Below are 20,236 nucleotides of genomic sequence, written 5' to 3' on the forward strand. Positions count from 1 at the left end.
TCAACAGAATATGTTCAAGAAAAATAGGGAAAAGAAGGTCATTTTTAATTTTGAATGAAGATTGGTTAAACGTATGTGAATTCACATCAAAATGCTCTAATTCATACATATGGTGGGAGTTTGGGTGGAAATACCTATGAATGTATTCAGAAATATTCGGTCCAAATGGACTGAATATGTAAGGCTAATTTATCCAGATTTTGTAGAAGTGTAAAATAATTGCTTCTTGGCTTTAATCTGCAAGGTACGCATTTTCTAGTTTAATAACCAGTAATCTTTCTCTCACAGTCTCATCTTCAGACCTAGAACAAAGATTTAATATTATTTAGTATAGAGTTTGATCATTAGGTGTATGTTTGACCTTCCCCGAATTGTGTAAATTTTGATATTATTATTGTTTACATTATTATTTTATTGTTATTGTTATTATTCACTTTGTTTATTTTAATTTTTACATTGTGTATTGTTACCATATATATTGTAAAAAAAAAGTTCAATGATTGGGAGTGAAAAATGTATCGCCTTTTAAGCTGAAATATTGTAATGGTTATGCTGATATACTAACTAACTAACTAACTAACTAACTGAATGAATGAATAAATAAATAAATAAATAAATAAATAAATAAATAAATAAATAAATAAATAAATAAATAAATAAATAAATAAATTCAAACAAGTTATTGCAACAACAATATTTTTAATTGTTATATTTATATTTTTAGATTTCTCTTGATTTCTCCTGTTCATTATATTTTATTTGAGATTTTCCCTTAACTTATTAATTTGACTGCACTAGTTTTTGGACTCTGATCTTAGTTTTTTTTGTTAGATTAGTTTCAGTTTTAGCTTTGGTACTGATTTATCTAATGTATTAACACAAATATATTATTGTAAAGCATCCTGTAAAAAATATTAACTTAAAAGGGGTGTATTTATTAATGCTGAGCACTGAATGCATACTATGTTTTTACATGTTGTCAGTCGTATAATTTAAACTCATTGTTTCATATATAAACAAACGGCATGTGTTTACAGTAAACTAATTGTTACAGCAACAACAAAAAAAAATCGGTATAAAAGAGATTAGATTTATAAAAACAACCGCCAAGGATCACTTTAAAACCTCATGTTTATTTAGAAACATTACATATAGTTTCAAGCTGAACATTTTTTGTTATGACTAAAAACCCCATTTACGTTATAGGATCACTATAAAACCTGATATTTATTTACAATCATTGAAAGTTGAACTCATGCAATGACCACTGTTTTGTTATGACTAAAACCATGTTTATGTTTTATGATTCTGTATTATGCCATTGTCTTACTTACACTATCAGACTCATCCTCACTCATGGCATTTAATGCCTCTAATGTCTGTTTGTTGTCCATAAACCCCCTTCTTTTATCCATCGAGACTAAACTGATTACTGATTATCTTAGTGGGTGAAATGCGTTGCCTGGCAACATAGATCACTAAAACACAAGCAGCATAGATGACGTGCAATGGCATTATATGGGTATTGATGGCTTGTTTTTATTTTTGTTTCATCTAAATATATTTTTAACAACATGATAATTGTTGTAAATAAGAATTGTTTTGTTAAAGCCAATGATTGAGAGAATTATCAGACTGATTTCCATTCAATCCTTCCTTCAATCATTTATTTATTAATTTAAGTCCCATTGAAATACAGTATCTCTTCTAGAAAAAAAAGAAACAAACATGTCCATAACACCACACCAGAGACGAACACAAATCCTAATCAGCTGTAAAACATTTACAATGGTCTATAAAAATAGACTATTCTATACATTTATTTTTATACATAGTTATAGATGGTACAGATTCCATATGAGATATGTATCAATCTCTGTATGAAAAATGTCACCTTACAAAAGATGACATATGTTAACAAACTTGACATATAATAATAATAATAATGATAATAATAATAATAATAATAATAATAGATAATACAGAAATTTACCCAACAAACATTTCAAATAAATGTAACCTATGTTGTTTACTCTATAAGCTTAATGAACACAGTTCCCACGGTCATGGAATTTCTGGAATATCATCACATTTTAAAAGGTTTATTCCAAATATTGAAAGTCATTGAATTATTATAATTATTATTATAATTTTTTGGTAAAAGTTATGAAATATCAGGGATGTTTTTTGTCACAATATCAATTGATCAAAATGTAGTTTTTCTATATCATATTTTTCATATCACACTGTTTCATATCACATACCTATTGTTATGGTTACTTTTAAGCTCTATTTAATTTCTTTCATGCTTATGGACTTGCAATCACTCGGCCGAACCTGTCCTCTAAGGCTAACATGCTAGAATAATTTAGATTTTAAGAGCTTTGTTTTCAAAATGACCACTTTAAAGGGTGTTAATCAGTATATGACAGAAAAGCTGAATGTAAAGTTATCATAATGGATATTAAAGTCAAACAAAATGATATTCCATTTGAATATTATTCATATTTTAATATTAACCCAGTAGGTTATTGTTGTTATTATTATTATTATTATTATTATTATTATTATTATTATTATTATTATTATTATTATTATTATTATTATTATATAAGCAGCCTGCTTTTCCACTAATAGAAGTCCATTTTGGCACTTTGAATCACAAGGATGTGTACGGTCAGTTGCTTAAGTAACAATTAAATAGCATTTTGCTAAAAAATAAAAAAAGATTTGAAGCTTTGAAGTATTTACATCATTTTAGTTTTGTTTTGTGAGATGCTAATGTTCTAATCCAATTCAATGATTTATGCTAATCTAAGCTATACCCAGAGATCACCTGAATGGGTTAAAAAAATGGTAAAACTCAACTGTTCAACCACAGAGATGCTGTAAAATAAACCTTTTTCCAAAAAAAGTGAAGCTAAATGAAAAGTTCTCATTATGACTATTAAAGTCGAACGAAATCATATTCTATTTTAAAAAAAGTTATTATTTTAACATGATTGAATGTACTATTACTATATGAGCACAACAGCAACCTGCTTTTCTGTTATTAGATCACATGGAAATTAGCATCTTGCTAAAAACAAAAAGAAAAATCACAATGATTTCGATTAATTTTCTCATTTAAAGCTTGACTCTTCTGCGGTTACATGTTGTAGTTGCAACTGTTTTTGGAAATTAAGTGAGATGCTAACGGTCTATTTCAATTCAATGGTTTATGCTAAGCTAAGCTAAAAGTGATCCCGCCAGACCCAGAGATCATTTGAATGGATTCATAAATGCTAAAACTCAGCTGTAGGAGAGTTACAAAAATCTATTTCCAAAAAAAGTGGACTGTTTCTTTAGGACTTGTTAGTATCGCAGCATATCTGATTTCTAATCAAAACAAACAGCTGTCATTTTACAAAAAAAGACACACCATTTAAAAGAAATGTTATCATGAGGGCAGCACGGCGGCTCGGTGGTTAGCACTGTCGCCTCACAGCAAGAAGGATGCTGGTTCGAATCCCGGCTGAGCCAGTTGGCATTTCTGTGTGGAGTTTGCATGTTCTCCCTGTGTTGGCGTGAGTTTCTTCCGGGTGCACCGGATTCACCCCCAGTCCAAACACATGCGCTATAGGTGAATTGAATAAGCTAAATTGGCCGTAGTCTACGAATGTGTGTGTGAACGCGAGAGTGTCTGGATGTTTCCCAGTACTGGGTTGTGGCTAGAAGGGCATCCGCAGTGTAAAACATATGCTGGAATAGTTAGTGGTTCATTCCAGTGTGGCGACCCCTGATAAATAAGGGACTAAGCCAAAGGAAAATAAATGAATGAAATGTTATCAGACCTTTGCAGAATAAAGCAAATTATACTCAAAACTACAACATTAAACCCAAAGAAACTGTGAATTTTAGAAAAACAAATATAGATATATAATATATTTGTGATAAAACATTAATTGTAAAATGTGTTTCCAAAAAACAAGTGCACTGTTCCTTTAAGGCTTGTTGTTGGTATCCACAGCTGTTCTCCAGATGTTTATGAGTCACGTTTACACACACATTTAATTTTTATTATCGTCAAGTGAGCTGTGATTAATCGTCTGTGTGTCTCCTCAGCAAACTGGCAGGAGGTTTTACAGAAGTACATCGACCCCGAGGAGCTGCCTGCGTATTATGGAGGAAAACTGACTGATCCCGATGGAGACCCCAAATGTAGAACTAGGGTGAGTTAAAGAAAACTAGCACATGTCATTCTCACACTGACTCACTAACAAGGTGATGCTGAGCTGTAACAGTTCCAGATTTCTGCCTTCAGTTCCCCCTTTAAGTGGACTAGCACAAGGAAGTTGCTAAACTCACGAGACATTATGAGCTAAGCCTCTGTTTGTTAGTTTAATCTGAAGTCAGCAAGATAGTACTGTCATTTAGAGAGGGAAGGAATATGGGAGTTTGCTGTTTAGCATGCTTATGTCTTGCTGTTTTACAGAAAATAAGAGAGGAATATAAAAACAGAACAGAACTGCTCTTCACTGCAAACACATGTTTTTTTTTTATTTAGAGTTTTGTCTTGTTTTTAGTCTAAATAAAATAAACTTATTTAAAACCAAAAATAACATTATTTTACTTACAGCACTGACAGATTATTTTAAGGGCAACTATGATAAAAATCATATATCGGAAGCTATTTGGACAGAACTCTGTGTATGTATAGTGTGTCCACAGTCATCCTGTAGTGATATAACGAAAATAAGTCTCCTTTTTTAAATTTCCTGACGTTAAAATAGGATCTAAATCCCTCCCATTTTGAGGCCGACCACAACATGATGTAGGAGTGCGGTTTCCCCGCCCACTGATTTGATTGACAGATGCGTATTAACATGTCTTTGTATTAACGCGTATAGCCATATCAACAAGACAGGACCTGCACAACTCAACCCGGATTAAAAGATCTGTTCAGCACTCTGTGATCATCAATCATCATCAAATGTTATCAAGAGTGAGTCAGTACACTTATAAAAGAAGACGCTTAAATTAGGTCCTGTCACATTTGCCTGCAAAAACAGTGCAAAGTTAAATGTGCGCTGTGTGTGTTTGTGTGTGTATGTGCGTGCTTTGTAATGACATTGTGTGAGACTCATCGTTGCAGAAAGGCTTGAATTAACTCCACAACAAATACATCAAATAATCACTGGGAAAGTTCTTACTGTAGTATTTCTCACAGACATTACATAAGATCTGCTTCCTTCATGTCTGTCACTGTGCTGTTTATCTGACGCAGCTGAGGCGGAGATTGAGGCACACTCTGACAGGCATGTGGGAACGGTGGGCGGGGAGAACTAGCATTAAAGGCACAGGCAACAATGACAGCCACATTGTGTTTAGAGCAGAAAATTCCAGTATTCTGAAAGGTCTAATAAATAATCTGATGGGTGTTTTGAGATGAAACTTTACAGACACATTGTGGAGACACGAAAGCCTTGAAATCTTGAAAAAGGGGTAAAATAGGTGCCCTTTAACTTGTTTTAAAGAAAAACTCACTTCGTTTTGACTTATTATTTCTGAAAATAAAGCAGTATTTTTTTTACTCATCTAGAAAATTCTTCTTGATTTAAGATTTTTTTTTTAGATTTGGATTAGAAACAAGATAAAAACTCAAAAAAAGAAAAGCTTTTTTGCAATTGAATAATACTGTCTAAAATGTTTAGATGATACATTATACATAAAACTGTTTATATAAATTTTTAGATACAATATTTTAACTTCAGAAGAGTTAAGAATTTATATTTAATATAATAAATATCTGATTTTCTGAATATTCCTAAATATCTGATGGTCATTTTACAAAAAGACAATTAAAAAAAAATCATTATTCTTAAATAAATGCTGAGAAGTTGCATTAAACTGATGTTTGCCATAAACACCAGTGTTTATATCTGAACTATATACTGTTTACTGCTATCACAGTACAGAAATGAATAAAGCAAATTACATAAATAAATACAACATTTTACTCAAAAATACCTAATAGATTCAGTAAACTCAAAAAACTGTGAATTATAAATATACAAATATAGATATAGAATATATTCATGATAAAACATTAAAAATAAATAAATATAAAAATGGCTTTTTTCATTGAAAAAGGAAAGTTTTAACAACCAAAATGAGTGAAACCTCATGAAAAAGTATTTTACCCAGTGGAAAATGTACTATCAGCAGTTCATGTGGAGATTCAGTCTTTCAGTCTTTCTGTTAAACCAGCAAAAGTTAAAATGTGGAACAAGATTAAGATCACGGTTTTTATGACAGTTGGCTATATATATATATTTGCTGGGCTTTTTTTTAAAATGAATGTCCTCCAAAATTGCTGATGTCTTCCAACCAGCTCTGTGTGGCTCAGTTTAAAGCAAACGCACTGCATGTGAACATTAAATAATAGATATCAGTATACTTTCCCAGTTGATTGATCCCATTAGAAATTGCTAAATTCTTTTTTGTATTACAAGTTTTCTAAAATGTTATGTTTAGAAATGCAAATAAGTATTAGTTCATTAAATATGTGTTACGTGTGCATATTTATATGTATTGACCACATGTTATCATTAATATGCACATCTTAGTCAGTGTTAAACGCAAAAAAGAGATTACAATTACAATGATAATATTGTACAATGATAATTTCGTAATATTGTAATAATAAAATGATTTCCCTTATTTTTAAATTTATTCAGGCATCTATACTACTATACTATGTGGGACTTCAATTTTGAAAAGACAACAATGATAATATTGTAAAAATTATTTTGTCATATTGTAATAATAAAATAATATGCCTTATTTAAAAATGTATTTAAGCTTCTACTATACTATATGGGACTTTTATTTTGAAAACGAGACTAGCATTATAGAGCTCTCAGGTAGCACAACAGGCATCGAGCATCTCATCACATTACTACACATCGTCAGAACACAAAAACAGACTAAAAAATGTATTCAGCTTCCCCTAAAGAGGCATAAGGTCTGTTTAAATGTATGCTTAGTCAGTTTAACGAGTATATTGTGAAGTTTGCCACAGGTTTGTAATGAGGCAACAAACACATGTAGACTGCTGAATATAAGTGTTTAATGCACATCATGTGTTCTATCACTCAGCACCTATTGTGATTTTTCTTAAGTGAAAGGCCACAAACAAACTCAGAAGTTGATATTAAGTCCTGCCTCTGATTTCATATACCTTAAACCCACAAAATACAACTAAACACATCTCTGTCACTAAATAACCCTAGACTCTAAACCTTAAACCATAACACTAAATAACCCTAACACTAAATAATCCTAGACACTAAACCCTAAACCCTTAACCCTAAACCTTAACACTAAACCCTAAACCCCAATAAACATTCATAAGCGCCCCTGTAGGGTGATATAGGCTTGACACTTCTTAGCAGGATTGAACTTTAGACAGACAGACAGACAGACGGACAGATAGATAGATAGATAGATAGATAGATAGATAGATAGATAGATAGATAGATAGATAGATAGATAGATAGATAGATAGATAGATAGATAGATAGATAGATAGATAGATAGATAGATAGATAGATAGATAGATAGATAGGAGCAAACTAGGTTAATGTGGTGGCAGAAATATAGCAAGCTAAAATAAACCTCTCTACCACTTAAGCTAGCTAAAATAAACCTCTCTACCACTTAAGCTAGCTAAAATAAACCTCTCTACCACTTAAGTTAAAAAGACAACTGAAGTTTGGTTATTTTGCAGTTGTGCATTTCAGAGTTCATGAAGCTGTATGTGTGTATGTGAAAGGAATTACACTGAAAGAAAGAGCAGGCACTGACTTGAGCTGCAGAGTGTCAGAACAGAGCTCATTAATATTCATGACCCTTCCATATATGGTCAAAACCGAGTTTTTCATTCTAGAAGTAATTTCTGTAGTTATAAATTAGCATATAAAACAATTTCTGCACAGTTTTTGCACTTACCGACGCTACATACCTACTATGTAGATATCAAGGAACCATTTAACATGAATTGAATTATTGCATTATATGGCACCTTTAAAAACTGACTGGTGTATGAAAAGGTATTTTTGCCTGCAATGTTTTGCCTTTACATTTTATTTTTTGCGTAGTTATCTTACTTTAGTTCACACCCATAGCAGCTTTCTGCTTATCCTAATACCAGTATACACACACACATAATATATCATTACCATACAGTAGAGCAACAGGGTCAACCTGTTCAGCCTCCATAGATGACCACATCTCTACATAACAGTCAAATGATTGTTTATCTTATATCAAATTATCTTTATTTTTCTACTTCAGAATCAGAAAGAGCTTTATTGCCAGGTATGTTCACACATACGAGGAATTTGTTTTGCTGACAGAGCTTCTACAGCACAACAGCATAACAGAGACAGGACAAAAAACAGATAATAAATATATTTAAAAAATAAAAGTAAGTAGTGAATGCTTGCGCTACATTATAGACTTGCGATACTCTGGTGTAATTTGGATGAAAGCCTGTTGCATTGCTTCACAGGTTATTGCATAGGCTGATTACTTGGTTGATCAGCTGGCAAGGTTGAAGCTTTGAAACACATGACAGGACTAATCTTCTCCTCCAATCTGTCTTAGCGCTGCGGTTATGATTCAGTTTGTGATAAATCCTCAATGTGAAGAGCAAAGGGCTGTTATAAAGCACTGTCAAACAGACATAACACATATTTAACCCTCTGCTATCCCTTACTTAGTTCTCATACTTACACATATTACTTACTTACAACAGCAAAAAATATAATATGCTATATTATGAATAATACAATAGATATACTATAATAAACTTTATTTTGTTTTAATAGGGCATTCAATGCTAATAATAGTTTCAGTAACATTATCAAAATAAAATATATTTATCATCACATTTAAATTATAAATGTTTTTCTATTTTTGTAATTTTTTTAGCAATTTTAATTTTTTTTTGTTCACAAAGACATTGGTATTGACATTTTCCAGAAAAATTAAAGAACAGCATTAAACACGTTGAATTAAAGATGACATTTTGAAGCAGAAAAACATTCAATTTTATGTTCTTGTAAAACGTACTGATGAATATCAATGAATATATAATTGATATTCATCTTTATGCAGCATTTGTATGCATTTAGGTACTGTATGTGTGTGTATTTATTATTATTAATTTATTTTCCCTTTAAATATTACATACACCTTTATCTCATTGGGCCCTATCATAAACCTGGTGCATTAAGGCACAAGACGTGTTTGGCATGATCTGTTGCTATTTTCAGACCAGCGCAACAGTAATTTTCACATTTTGCACCATGATGTTTAAATAGTCAGTTTGTGGACTCATGGGTGTGCCGGTCTAAATAGGAGATGTGTTAAGGTGCATTGTTGGCGTGTTACTATTTTGAGGAACTGAAATAGATTGCGCCATTGACCAACTAAAGGCTGCTCTAAAGTCCAGCGCAGAGCGTTAGTTATGAGCCTATGCAGGTCCAAATACTTTCACATTGCTTAATACACACAGGATGTACAGCAATGCACAAATATCTTTATAGATGAAAAAAATTTAAGAATTAAAATGTTACAAAAATTATTATTTTTTACATATATATAAAAACCTCTGCCTGCATGCCTCATCTCGGGGGGGCTTTTTCAATTTATTCATGATAATCTGCATTTGTGTAATGTTAGTACTATTAGCAGTATTATTTATTATTTGCATATTTATATTTGTTTTAATAAAAACAAGTTTAAATTTGTCCACCTGCTGGGGTTGGAAGCATTTACATCACCATATGGAGCATAAGAATAGGACGTGTGTTTGGATAAAACTCCAGTTTTTGACCACACTTAATTATTATTGTCAATTTATTCGCTGGAAATTAGAACTGAATTAAGAAATAGTTTTGAATCAAATCTTTGCGCTTAACAAACAAAATTAAATATGTAGAATAATTGATGTCTTCATTGGAGTGTGTATAACACTGTATCCTTATCTACGAAAGTAAAGGAGTAAAGTAAAGAGTAAAAGTAAAGTAAAGAGGCTGAATGGAGGAGGCTAATTCTTTATCCTCGCACTGCACATAGTCTGTTTAACTGTTTACATGCCCTTAATGCTTTTGCACCATGTGCTTTAAACTTTGCACCTAGATCATTAAAATAGAGCCCATTGTGTATTCCCTAAATGCTTATGAGAATATTGTGAATATTTACACTGAAATAAAAAAAATTAAATGAAGTACCAAAAGCTATCTATCAGCACAATAACCTTTACCTTTCACCTGTAAATTAATCTAGTCAATATATGTGTGTGTGTGTGTGTGTATACATTTTCTTTTCGGCTTAGTCCCTTTATTAATCTGGGGTTGCCACAGCAGAATGAACCGACAACTTATCAAGCATATGTTTTACGCAGTGGATGCCCTTCTAGCTGCAACCCATCACTGGGAAACATCCATACACACTCATTCACACTCATACACTATGGACAATTTTAACTTACCCAATTCACCTCTAGCGCATGTCTTTGGACTTGTGGGTGAAACCGGAGAACCCGGAGGAAACCCACGCCAACATGGGGAGAACATGCAAACTCCACTCAGAAACGCCAACTAACCCAGCCGAGGCTCGAACCAGCAACCTTCTTGCTGTGAGGCAAGCGTTCGGATCAGAGACGGCGTACCCACTTCGCTACCGCATCACCCATATATACACACAGCTCATGTCATCAAATATTTATATACATATATGAGATACAGATGTAAAGAAATGTTGACTACATATATGGCATTCCTTAGTTGCTTATTTTCAGAGTTAATTACTTTTATTATGTTATGATAATTGGCTGAAAAATATTTTTCCTATTTGTTTCAGGTCACATTTGTGACTGCTTTTAAAACTGTTTAGTCCTTTTTTGGGTGTGTTGATTCAGGAAGTACCACAGAATCATGCCATTTCATTCTAATCAATTTTCAGTTCAGTTACATTAAACAGTGTAGAATTGTAGACCACCAGAGGGTTAAATATATGTCTCCTCTCCTGTTCTCCACAATTAAATCAGAGTTTTGTGTCTGTATGTAGATACACAGGTAAAGCTGCTGCCCTCTTCAGGACTGGAAGTGCTAAAACACCTCAGAAGACTTTGTGAACACTCAAAGTGGACTGATAGTTAGATTTGTTTGTTTGTTACATATATTTATTAAAACACATTTTGTGGAGTGTTGTTGCACTGTGACATCACACAAGTCAAAGAACGTTTGTGTTTTCTGCATTTAATTCTAGAGACTCGAAGATGATAGGAGTGTATTTTGTCTTGAAAGAGTTTTTTCCTCACTGGTGCAACATGTGGATGGCAGTTTCATTGCCTATTAAACCTACAATCAACCTTAAAGCAAACCACAAGAGCACTTCCTTTATGGAAAATGGCTAAAGGGGGAAGCTAGTATACAAGAAAGTTGCGTGTCTGCTGATGAGCACAGAAAAGATCATGAGATGTTACAAATCACAGTTTCCACTGAAATATCTTTAGTCAAGGATGTTTTATGGAGCGGGTTTTTAGACTGTGGCTCCAATCCCAATTCTATTTTATTACATATTACATGTACATACTTTTGAGTGCAGAGAATTGTCAGTAATAATGGGCCAAAAATGTGATAGTAAATACTCATTTTTCAAGGTTTTCGTGTTTGCATCTGCATGTAATGTTTGCATCTAAATACATCTATATTCCCTTACTGATTAACCAATACTCAAAAGTAAGGGTTATTTGTTGTATTTAGAAAGAATGCATTTAATTGTCCAATAGGGAACATTTTACAATTTAGTTTTTTACAAAAAATAACAATAATAAGCAAAACAACAGTACTACTGTGCTACTAACAGGACTGAAACTAAAACAGTACTAAACTAAAATATTACTATAATCAAAAGGCCATAATCTATATATAGATATATAGATAGATAGATAGATAGATAGATAGATAGATAGATAGATAGATAGATAGATAGATAGATAGATAGATAGATAGATAGATAGATAGATAGATAGATAGATAGATATGATTATATGACAGTTCTGTCTGGTTCTCGAATCTGATTGGCTGATAGACAATATTAAACAAATATTAGCACTCGTACATCCTCTTCGCCCTTGTATATTACTCCCCCCACACTAGTGGCAGGCAAAGGACTTCAGTATGACAAATAATGCAGCTGTTGGACAACATAATCTACTTTTGAGGCTTTTTTAGGCGAGAATGTAGTTGTTTAAATTGCAACTATGCAGTTTATTTATAAGGATAATGCCGGAGTAATTAATAATTTTGGAGATTCAGCCTGTCATACTAAGCAGAGTAAAGACAGTTGATGTCCCGCTACAAGATGGCAACAGAGACTGCATAATTAGTCCTTAGGGAGAAAAAAACAGCATTTTCTTAGCGTACGTTTCAAACTGCAGACAAACAAATCATTACAGAACTGGTAAGTGACGTTCTAAGTCTATCTCTCTCTTTTGTATATTGTAGTGCTGTATTTATACCATAGTAATCTGGTAGTGTTTGCTTTGCTCTGGCTTTTTCGGGGTTAATTATTGTGATCTCCCGATTGCAACAGAGAAATACTGGGAAATCTCTGTAGACTGATGGCATTTCATGCCGTTCAGTCTTATAATCTTAAAATGTGAGCAAAATCACCTGTTTTGTCATCACTTTAGACATTATGCTAGAGAATCATTCAAACACTAGCTCTATAGTGACGTTTGTGAAGTAGCAATGGTTTCTGCTGTTCTGACGTCAGCTGCAGATGTGAAGGAATGGTGGAAGAAAGTAGTTCAAATTGTTGAAATCGTTCAAATTTGTCAACTTGGTGCTCAAGAAACATTTATATTGGTTGAAAACTGTTGTTCTGCTTATTATTATTTTGTTTTGTAAGGAAAAAAATTGTAAAATGTTTCCTATTGGTCAATATATTGCATTACTTCTGAATACTAATTTGAATATGAATAAACTTGAAAAAAATGACCCTTTTGAGTATTATGTTATATTCTATTATAAATGTGAATTGGGATTTAAGTTGCACAGTATGTTGAGTGATTTAATATACATTTTTGTTATTGATTGTGTCTGAATTTGCTTTGTTTCTGTTTATGAAAACGATTATGTATCTTTATTCCCCCTGAACCGTCTTTTTATTTGGGTCTGTGACTCCAGGCAACGTGACCTTAACTCTTTATGAAGTGTCTGATGTTTATGTTGTCATGTAAAGCTGTTTGTTGTCTTACTGTATTCAGTGATGATTCTTGTTTTGCTTTACTGTATTTATTTTGAGCTCTAGAAAGCAAAGTAGATGGACATGAACATAGACTAATAAACCTATATGTAGGATCATTTATCTTAAAATGAGCAATACGTGTTCCACATTAAAAACCTCTTTGATTTTGCCTGCTTTCTTTGTCTATTTTTTCCTTCTGTTTGCTTAAAGTCTTTTTTTACTAACACTAAAATGCCAGACCTTCATTTTTGCACTCATGACGCTTCTGTAAGTTTTCCTCCTTTGTTTTCCTGTTTTCACCTCTGATTAATTATTACCAGCTCATCTCAACTGACCACACGTTAAACAAATGTTTCTGTTTTTTCAGATTACGTTCGGATCAGAGATTCCCAAGTCCTACTATGTCCGAGACTCCATTAAAGTTGACTATGAACAGTCTGTGAGTATCGGCCGAGGCTCGTCCCATCAGATGGAATATGAGCTGATCGCACCAAACTGTGCGCTAAGGTGAGCGACGTTTAGGAATAGTAATAATCATGTCATGATTAGGGGTGGAAAACTTTAGGGACTTTACAATCCAATTCTGATTCTGAATAATTTTGTTGCTTATTTTTTGCCTGTTTCTTCAGCTATGCAAATACATATTTCCAACTTTACATTTTAACCAGAATCTGAGTTCCTTTGCTTTTGCTTATGATTGGAATCTACAGGGGTCAGACAAAGAAACTGAAACACTGGCCAATTTAGTGTTGGAGGTTTCAAGGCTAAATTTGACCAGCAAATTTGGTGTCCAATCTTAACTTATTGTGCATTCCACCAGTAAGAGCAGAGTGTGAAGGTTTCATTAGCAGAGTAATAGCAGTTTTGCTTAAAAATTTGCAATGCACACAACATTATGGATGACATATCAGAGTTCAAAGGAAGACAAAATTGTTGGTGCTTGTCATTGTGACCAAGACAGCAAGTCTTTGTGATGTATCAAGAGTCGCTGTCTCCAGGGTAATGTCGGCATACAACCAAGAATGATGAACCACATCAAACAGGAGTAACTGTGAATGCAAGAGGAAACTGTCTGAAAGGGATGTCCAGGTGCTAACCCAGATTGTCTCTAAAAAATATAAAACCCAAGTTGGCTAACTCCCTGCAGAATTAAATGTGCACCTTAACGCTCCTGTTTCCAAAAAAATTGTTAATCGCGAGCTCCACATATACATGTCAATATATGACCAGTCAAAATCTTTGGTCACTTGTGCCAGTGCCAAACGTCGGTTTCAGTGGTGCCAGCAGTCCAAATCTTGGGCTGTGAACAGAGTAAAACACACTTTTAAAACACAAAGTAAGTCCATTCACTGTCTTTCCCACATCCAGGAGAGTTACTGTGTGGAGAAGCCCCAAAGAAGCGTACCACTCAGACTATTGCATGCCCAGAGTAAAGCATGGAGGTGGATCAGTGATGGTTTGGGCTGCAAAATCATGACATTCCCATGGCTCAATACTTGTGCTAGATGGGCACGTTACTACCAAGGACTACCAAACCATTCTGGAGGACCATGTACACCCAATGGTTAAAACATTGTATCCTGAAAGCGGTGGTGTATATCAGGATGATAATGCACAAATACACACAGCAAGACTGGTGACACAGTGGTTTTACAAATACATGAAAGTGAAATATTATTGAGCCACTTTGGCATGTTTTTGAGGAGCGAGTCAGGAAACATTTTACTCAACCAGCATCAAGTCCTGGCCTGTATTCTGCAAGCAGAATGGCTCACAATCCCTCTGGCCACTGTACATGACTTGTGTCTCTCATTCCCAAGACGAATTGAGGCTGTATTGGCCGCAAAAGGAGGCCCTACACCACACTAATGAATTACTGTGATCTTAACCAGGCTTTTCAGTTTCTTTGTCCAACAGCAATTATAAAGAACAACTCTTTTAAGAGAACATTGGATTTTTTTTGTTTATAACCTTTTAACAAAGAAATTTCTTTAAAGCAAAAATGTTTGTATAAAGATTAATTTTGGAAATTATATTAGAAATGCTTTTAGTTCATAGCTACAGAGAACTAACTTTAAAAGATAAAAGCACACAATGCAAACATTTATTGAAACACATTCAGTTTCATTCACAGCCCATGTTTACAGACCACAAGCCACAAGTGACATTCGATTCTGCTGTAATCAGTGTCTATGATCATGTACTTCTCATTTCTGGTTCTCCACCGTGCTCATTTTGTACGTCTCTTTTATTTGACACGCACAGATCAGTCAGTGGATCTCTGTTAACAAGCTGATGATCGGAATCAGGTGTTTTAAGTAGGGAAGACAAGACATACAAAATGTGCAGGGCAGGGGGAGGAGGACAGGAATTGAGAACCAATGCTTAAGTCACCGTTAGCTTTCTTTAGTGATTCTAAAGCCAGTCGCACACTGAACGAGAAGCAATGCCATCTTTGTCCAAATTTAGAGAATACGGCAACATGCATACATGTGCTTGTCAGCGCTTTTTATTTTTCTGTTTCTAGCTCTCGCCTGCACTGTCACAATCTAATTTGTATATGGAATCAATTCTGAACTTTTGAGAATTGATTCAGAATCGCGTTTCATTGATGAATCGATTTATTTCTATATTTTAGATGAAATCCAGAAGCTCTCTCGTCCTTCATTTTCAACCGCTCTCTGTAATTCTTTCATAGCTCTAGGACTATAGTTTGAAACCAGCCTATAGGCATTGATGTACATACACAGAATAGACTGAACTTTTAAGAATTGATTCAGACTCACTAGAGAATGAATCGCAATGCATCTATGAATTTTTTTTCTCCCACCCATAGTGACGATACACATATTTGTTTTCAAGTGAACTGTATGGATATGTTGGTTTGGTGCACATTACAAACCATCGATCCACTGCTGTTAAGTGGAAGTATTGGAAATATTTGTCAAATAAAGAGCCTCAAGTGTGTAAAATATAATGTTCTCAGTGCCACTGTGCTTAACAAGACAGCCCAAAAGACATATCGTAACAGACAATAATATATATAAGTATCTCTCAAAATATTTGAGTAGACTTTGAGATATTGTGTTTGGATGACGCTTTACTCAGTTGACTTGTGTCTTTGTCAGGTGGCAGTTTTCCTGCGATGGTGCAGATATTGGGTTTGGGGTGTATCTGAAGAAGAAGATGGGAGAGAGGATGAAGGCTGGTGAAATGAGGGAAATTGTGCCGAATCAGCGTTACAATGCACACCTGGTTCCTGAAGACGGCTCTCTCACCTGCCCAGAACCAGGAGTCTGTAAGTAGAGTCACAGGCTTTCACTTGTATAACATTCATTGAAATAAACAGTAAAGAGGCTCTACGTAGCATTCAGTTATTACAGGGTGTCCTCAGGGTCTTAAAATGTATTGAAAGATAAATCAATTCATAAAACTTTTAAGGCCCTTAAAGTGTATAAAAAAGTCCTAAATGCTATTTTAAACATATTAATAAACTCTAATAATTATACAACGTATAATTATATTTTAAAGTTTGAATCATCAGATATTGGGATGCTGTGTTGGTTATGAAATCGATAAACTCATGCTAGACTTGATTTTAGGCTGGTAACCAAGAAAACCAAGGAAACAGGCGCCACCTGCTGGGAGAGATTGATTTAGCGTTTTTACTTGGCAAATCTACTGTTTTAGTTAAATGCAGGATTTTTTTTAACGTAACATAATTTATAAAGAGAAAATTTTACTTGATATTTAAAATTTATTTTAAATCCCTAACTGCCCTAACTATGTTGAATCTTTGTGTCGATTACGATATAAGTGTAATTATTGCCTAATTTTAAATCACTTCAGATAGTTCAGCCTATGATAAAGCAGATAATTGTTTTTGGTCACATACTCATATTTTAATATAATATTTTCTGGTTGTTGGTTTTTAAATTCTAAAACATTTAGAAGTCTGTATTGGAATTGGGCAATTTGTGTTGTTTTTATTTTACAATAAGCAAATAATAAATATACAAGCTAAAATGTTACCAGGTAAAATCTGAAAAGTGGCGATTGAAGTCTTGGAAAAAAGTCTTAAGAGGCATTGAATTTAACTCTGATTCTTACTCTGTGTGTGTGTGTGTGTGTGTGTGTGTGTGTGTTTGTGTGTGTGTGTGTGTGTGTGTGTGTGTGTGTGTGTGTGTGTGTGTGTGCGTGCGTGCGTGCGTGTGTATGTATATGTATATATATATATGTATGTATATATATATATATATACATATACATACACACACACACACCCTGTATTAGTGACACCAGTGGCCATTAAGTGAATTGCAGCCAGCAACTTAAAGTCAGCATGAATTAGAAGTTAAGACTGTCCTTTTTTCCATATTGTGACATACATCTGATTAAAACCGTCCTGAAATGAAGGAAAAAAGAAGGGCGGTGCATGATTTTGTCCTTTGGGAACCGATGCTAATAAAATGGAGGAAGATTAATGAATAGACAAAAGCAGGGCGGTAATGAGACTGGCCCTGATAGCCAAACCTCAAAGGCATTGAATGTGACCAGAAATTTTGATTTCCTTGTGACTTTAAAAGATTAGTTCAACAAAAAAACAGAATTCTGTTATTCAATACTCACCCTCGGGTTGTTCTAATCTCCTGAGACCTCAGAAAACACAAATGAAGATATTTTAGATGAAATCCAGGAGCTCTCTCATCCTTAATTTTTTAGTGGTCTCATTATTTTATTCACAGTGTAAAACTATAGTTTGAAACCAGTCTATAGGCTTTCACAAGGTGGGATTTCATCACCCTGTGTTAATGTGTGCGACTGATGAAAATGGCAAATTTCAAATACAAAAATGTTTTTACGCTTGCTTTAGGTGGTTTTGGACTTGTGCCGAAAAGGGTTAGAACAAATAATGAAAGATGGAAACACATTTGAAGTCATGGAAAAAAGTCTTAAGAGGCATCAACACATTTGCAGAATAAACTCTGAAGTACTGAACATTACAGCCATTTGTCTCCTTTATAGTTGACTTGTTTACTTGTGGTTGCTAGGTTACCAATACTACTGTCAGCCACTCTAACATCTTGATGGAAATGCACCTCATTCACATTTGTAGGTTTTTTTTTCAACTTTGAAAAGATTTGCTTCACGTTAAGATGGAAACTCAGCTTCAGACAACCAAGCAAGTCATAGAAAATGTTTTAAAGGGTTGTTACAAGCGGTTCATGTATTGACATTAATACAAACAAACACAAAACCACACATATAGCCGCTTTAAACATGTATTTTGAATTTCTGTCCTGTCTTCATTCTCCTAGATGTCCTGCGATTTGACAACACATACAGCGTCTTCCAGTCCAAAACGGTCAAATTCACAGTGGAGGTCCTCCTACCCAGTCAAGTCAACCAATCAGAGAACTAGAAATGACAGAAACCGGAAAGAAGCCGCCAATAACTTGAGATTATAAAGAAACGTCAGCTCTTAGGCATAACAAACTGATCACAAATCTGTTGTAGCTAATAAAGGATAAGACTAGAATAATGCTGCTTTCATATAAATGAACTGACCAATCACTGCATCAAATGATCAGTGGGATGAAATTTACTTTTCGGTGATTTAAAGGGACAGTACACCCAAAAATGAAATGTCCTCATCATTTACTTACACTCAAGTGGTTCTAAAATTTACATCCATAGTAGGAACTGAAAATACTATGGAAGTCAATAGCAGATTTCAGAACATTCTTCTGAATATCTTCCTTTGTGTTGAACAGTTTAAAAAAAGCATAAATGGTGGCAACTATCACCTATAAATGTCTATAAACTATCACCTAGTTTATAGACATAAACTATCACCTTAAGTTCATTGTCCAGTAACATATCTGCATTCTGACTTCAATGCCAGTGTAATTCCTTGTGTTTATTTCTTTAAGCTGAAGCTGTTATCACATATAAATTAAGGGTTTGTCATTGAACCTATCAGTGAACTGTGCTTTATCAAGTATAACAAATTACTAGACTGAAATCGTCTCAGTGTATATTATTCAGCAAGGCCTTACGTGCTTATCACTTAACTGATTTAGATAATTTAATCAGTTTAATTCCTTTTGATAATCAGTTCATTTTGATAATGAACTCTGATGAGTTTGTAGAATTTGCTTCTCTCACAGTGTAATAATATAAGAGACTATATTATTATTATTATAATGTTTTGCTTTTGTTATTGATGCACACAAATGTGATACAGCAGAGTATGAAGTTTTTATTTGTATTGTTTCCAATTTAATTCACGATTGCCTTAAATTTGCATTAATGTCATGAACTTTTTACCTCAGGTCCTTGTGTTTACAATAACAATGTCCATATTTGATTGCAGCAGCATTTATGTTGGGTCAGTGTGATGACCATGTTGAATTTCATGTCTCTTTTATTGATTTTTAAAATATTGGTGTAACTTATGAGTAATTTTATGTTGATTTTGATTAATTTACTAATCAAATATAGACATTACAATAGCACTAATGTGTTTTGCTCATCTCTTATGGCATGTGTTTGTGCATGTGAAGTTACCAGTTCACATGAACATACTAAATCTACTTTCATTGCAATTATGTGGATTAAAGAACTTTGGTATTGGTAAAAAAGATTACATTCGTGCAAAATGATTGCTTTTACTGTGTTTATTTTTATTTTTTGCCTGTCTGATGGCTCCATCTATTGGTCACGTATGTAATTGCAGCTGTAGTACGGTATTATATTGCCGCATGTAGTTATATGTATCTGTCCGTTAGAGGGCGTCATTACAAAGGGAATCTGACAGATGGAGAATAAGTAGCTTTATTGACATTTAATAAGATGCAGTACATTTCCAAAACATTAATAACCATAAACATGCATTCAGTTATAAAGAGTATATTATATTAATATTAAA

General features: G+C 33.7%; 1 protein-coding gene across 1 annotated transcript in view; it reads left to right on the top strand.

Annotated features, from left to right (window-relative positions):
• The window catches only part of sec14l8 (SEC14-like lipid binding 8), a 38,728-nt gene extending 18,761 nt beyond the window's left edge, over positions 1–19,967 (top strand). The window contains exons 9-12 of the mRNA XM_056457420.1: positions 4,105–4,211; positions 13,673–13,812; positions 16,434–16,603; positions 18,624–19,967. Coding sequence (XP_056313395.1) covers positions 4,105–4,211; positions 13,673–13,812; positions 16,434–16,603; positions 18,624–18,727 — 521 coding nt within the window. The 3' untranslated portion in view covers positions 18,728–19,967. The remainder of the gene's footprint in view (positions 1–4,104; positions 4,212–13,672; positions 13,813–16,433; positions 16,604–18,623) is intronic.
• Positions 19,968–20,236: the final 269 nt, after the last annotated feature.

The sequence above is a fragment of the Danio aesculapii genome, chromosome 5 (assembly GCF_903798145.1).
Source record: "Danio aesculapii chromosome 5, fDanAes4.1, whole genome shotgun sequence".
In the NCBI taxonomy this organism is placed as follows: domain Eukaryota; kingdom Metazoa; phylum Chordata; class Actinopteri; order Cypriniformes; family Danionidae; genus Danio; species Danio aesculapii.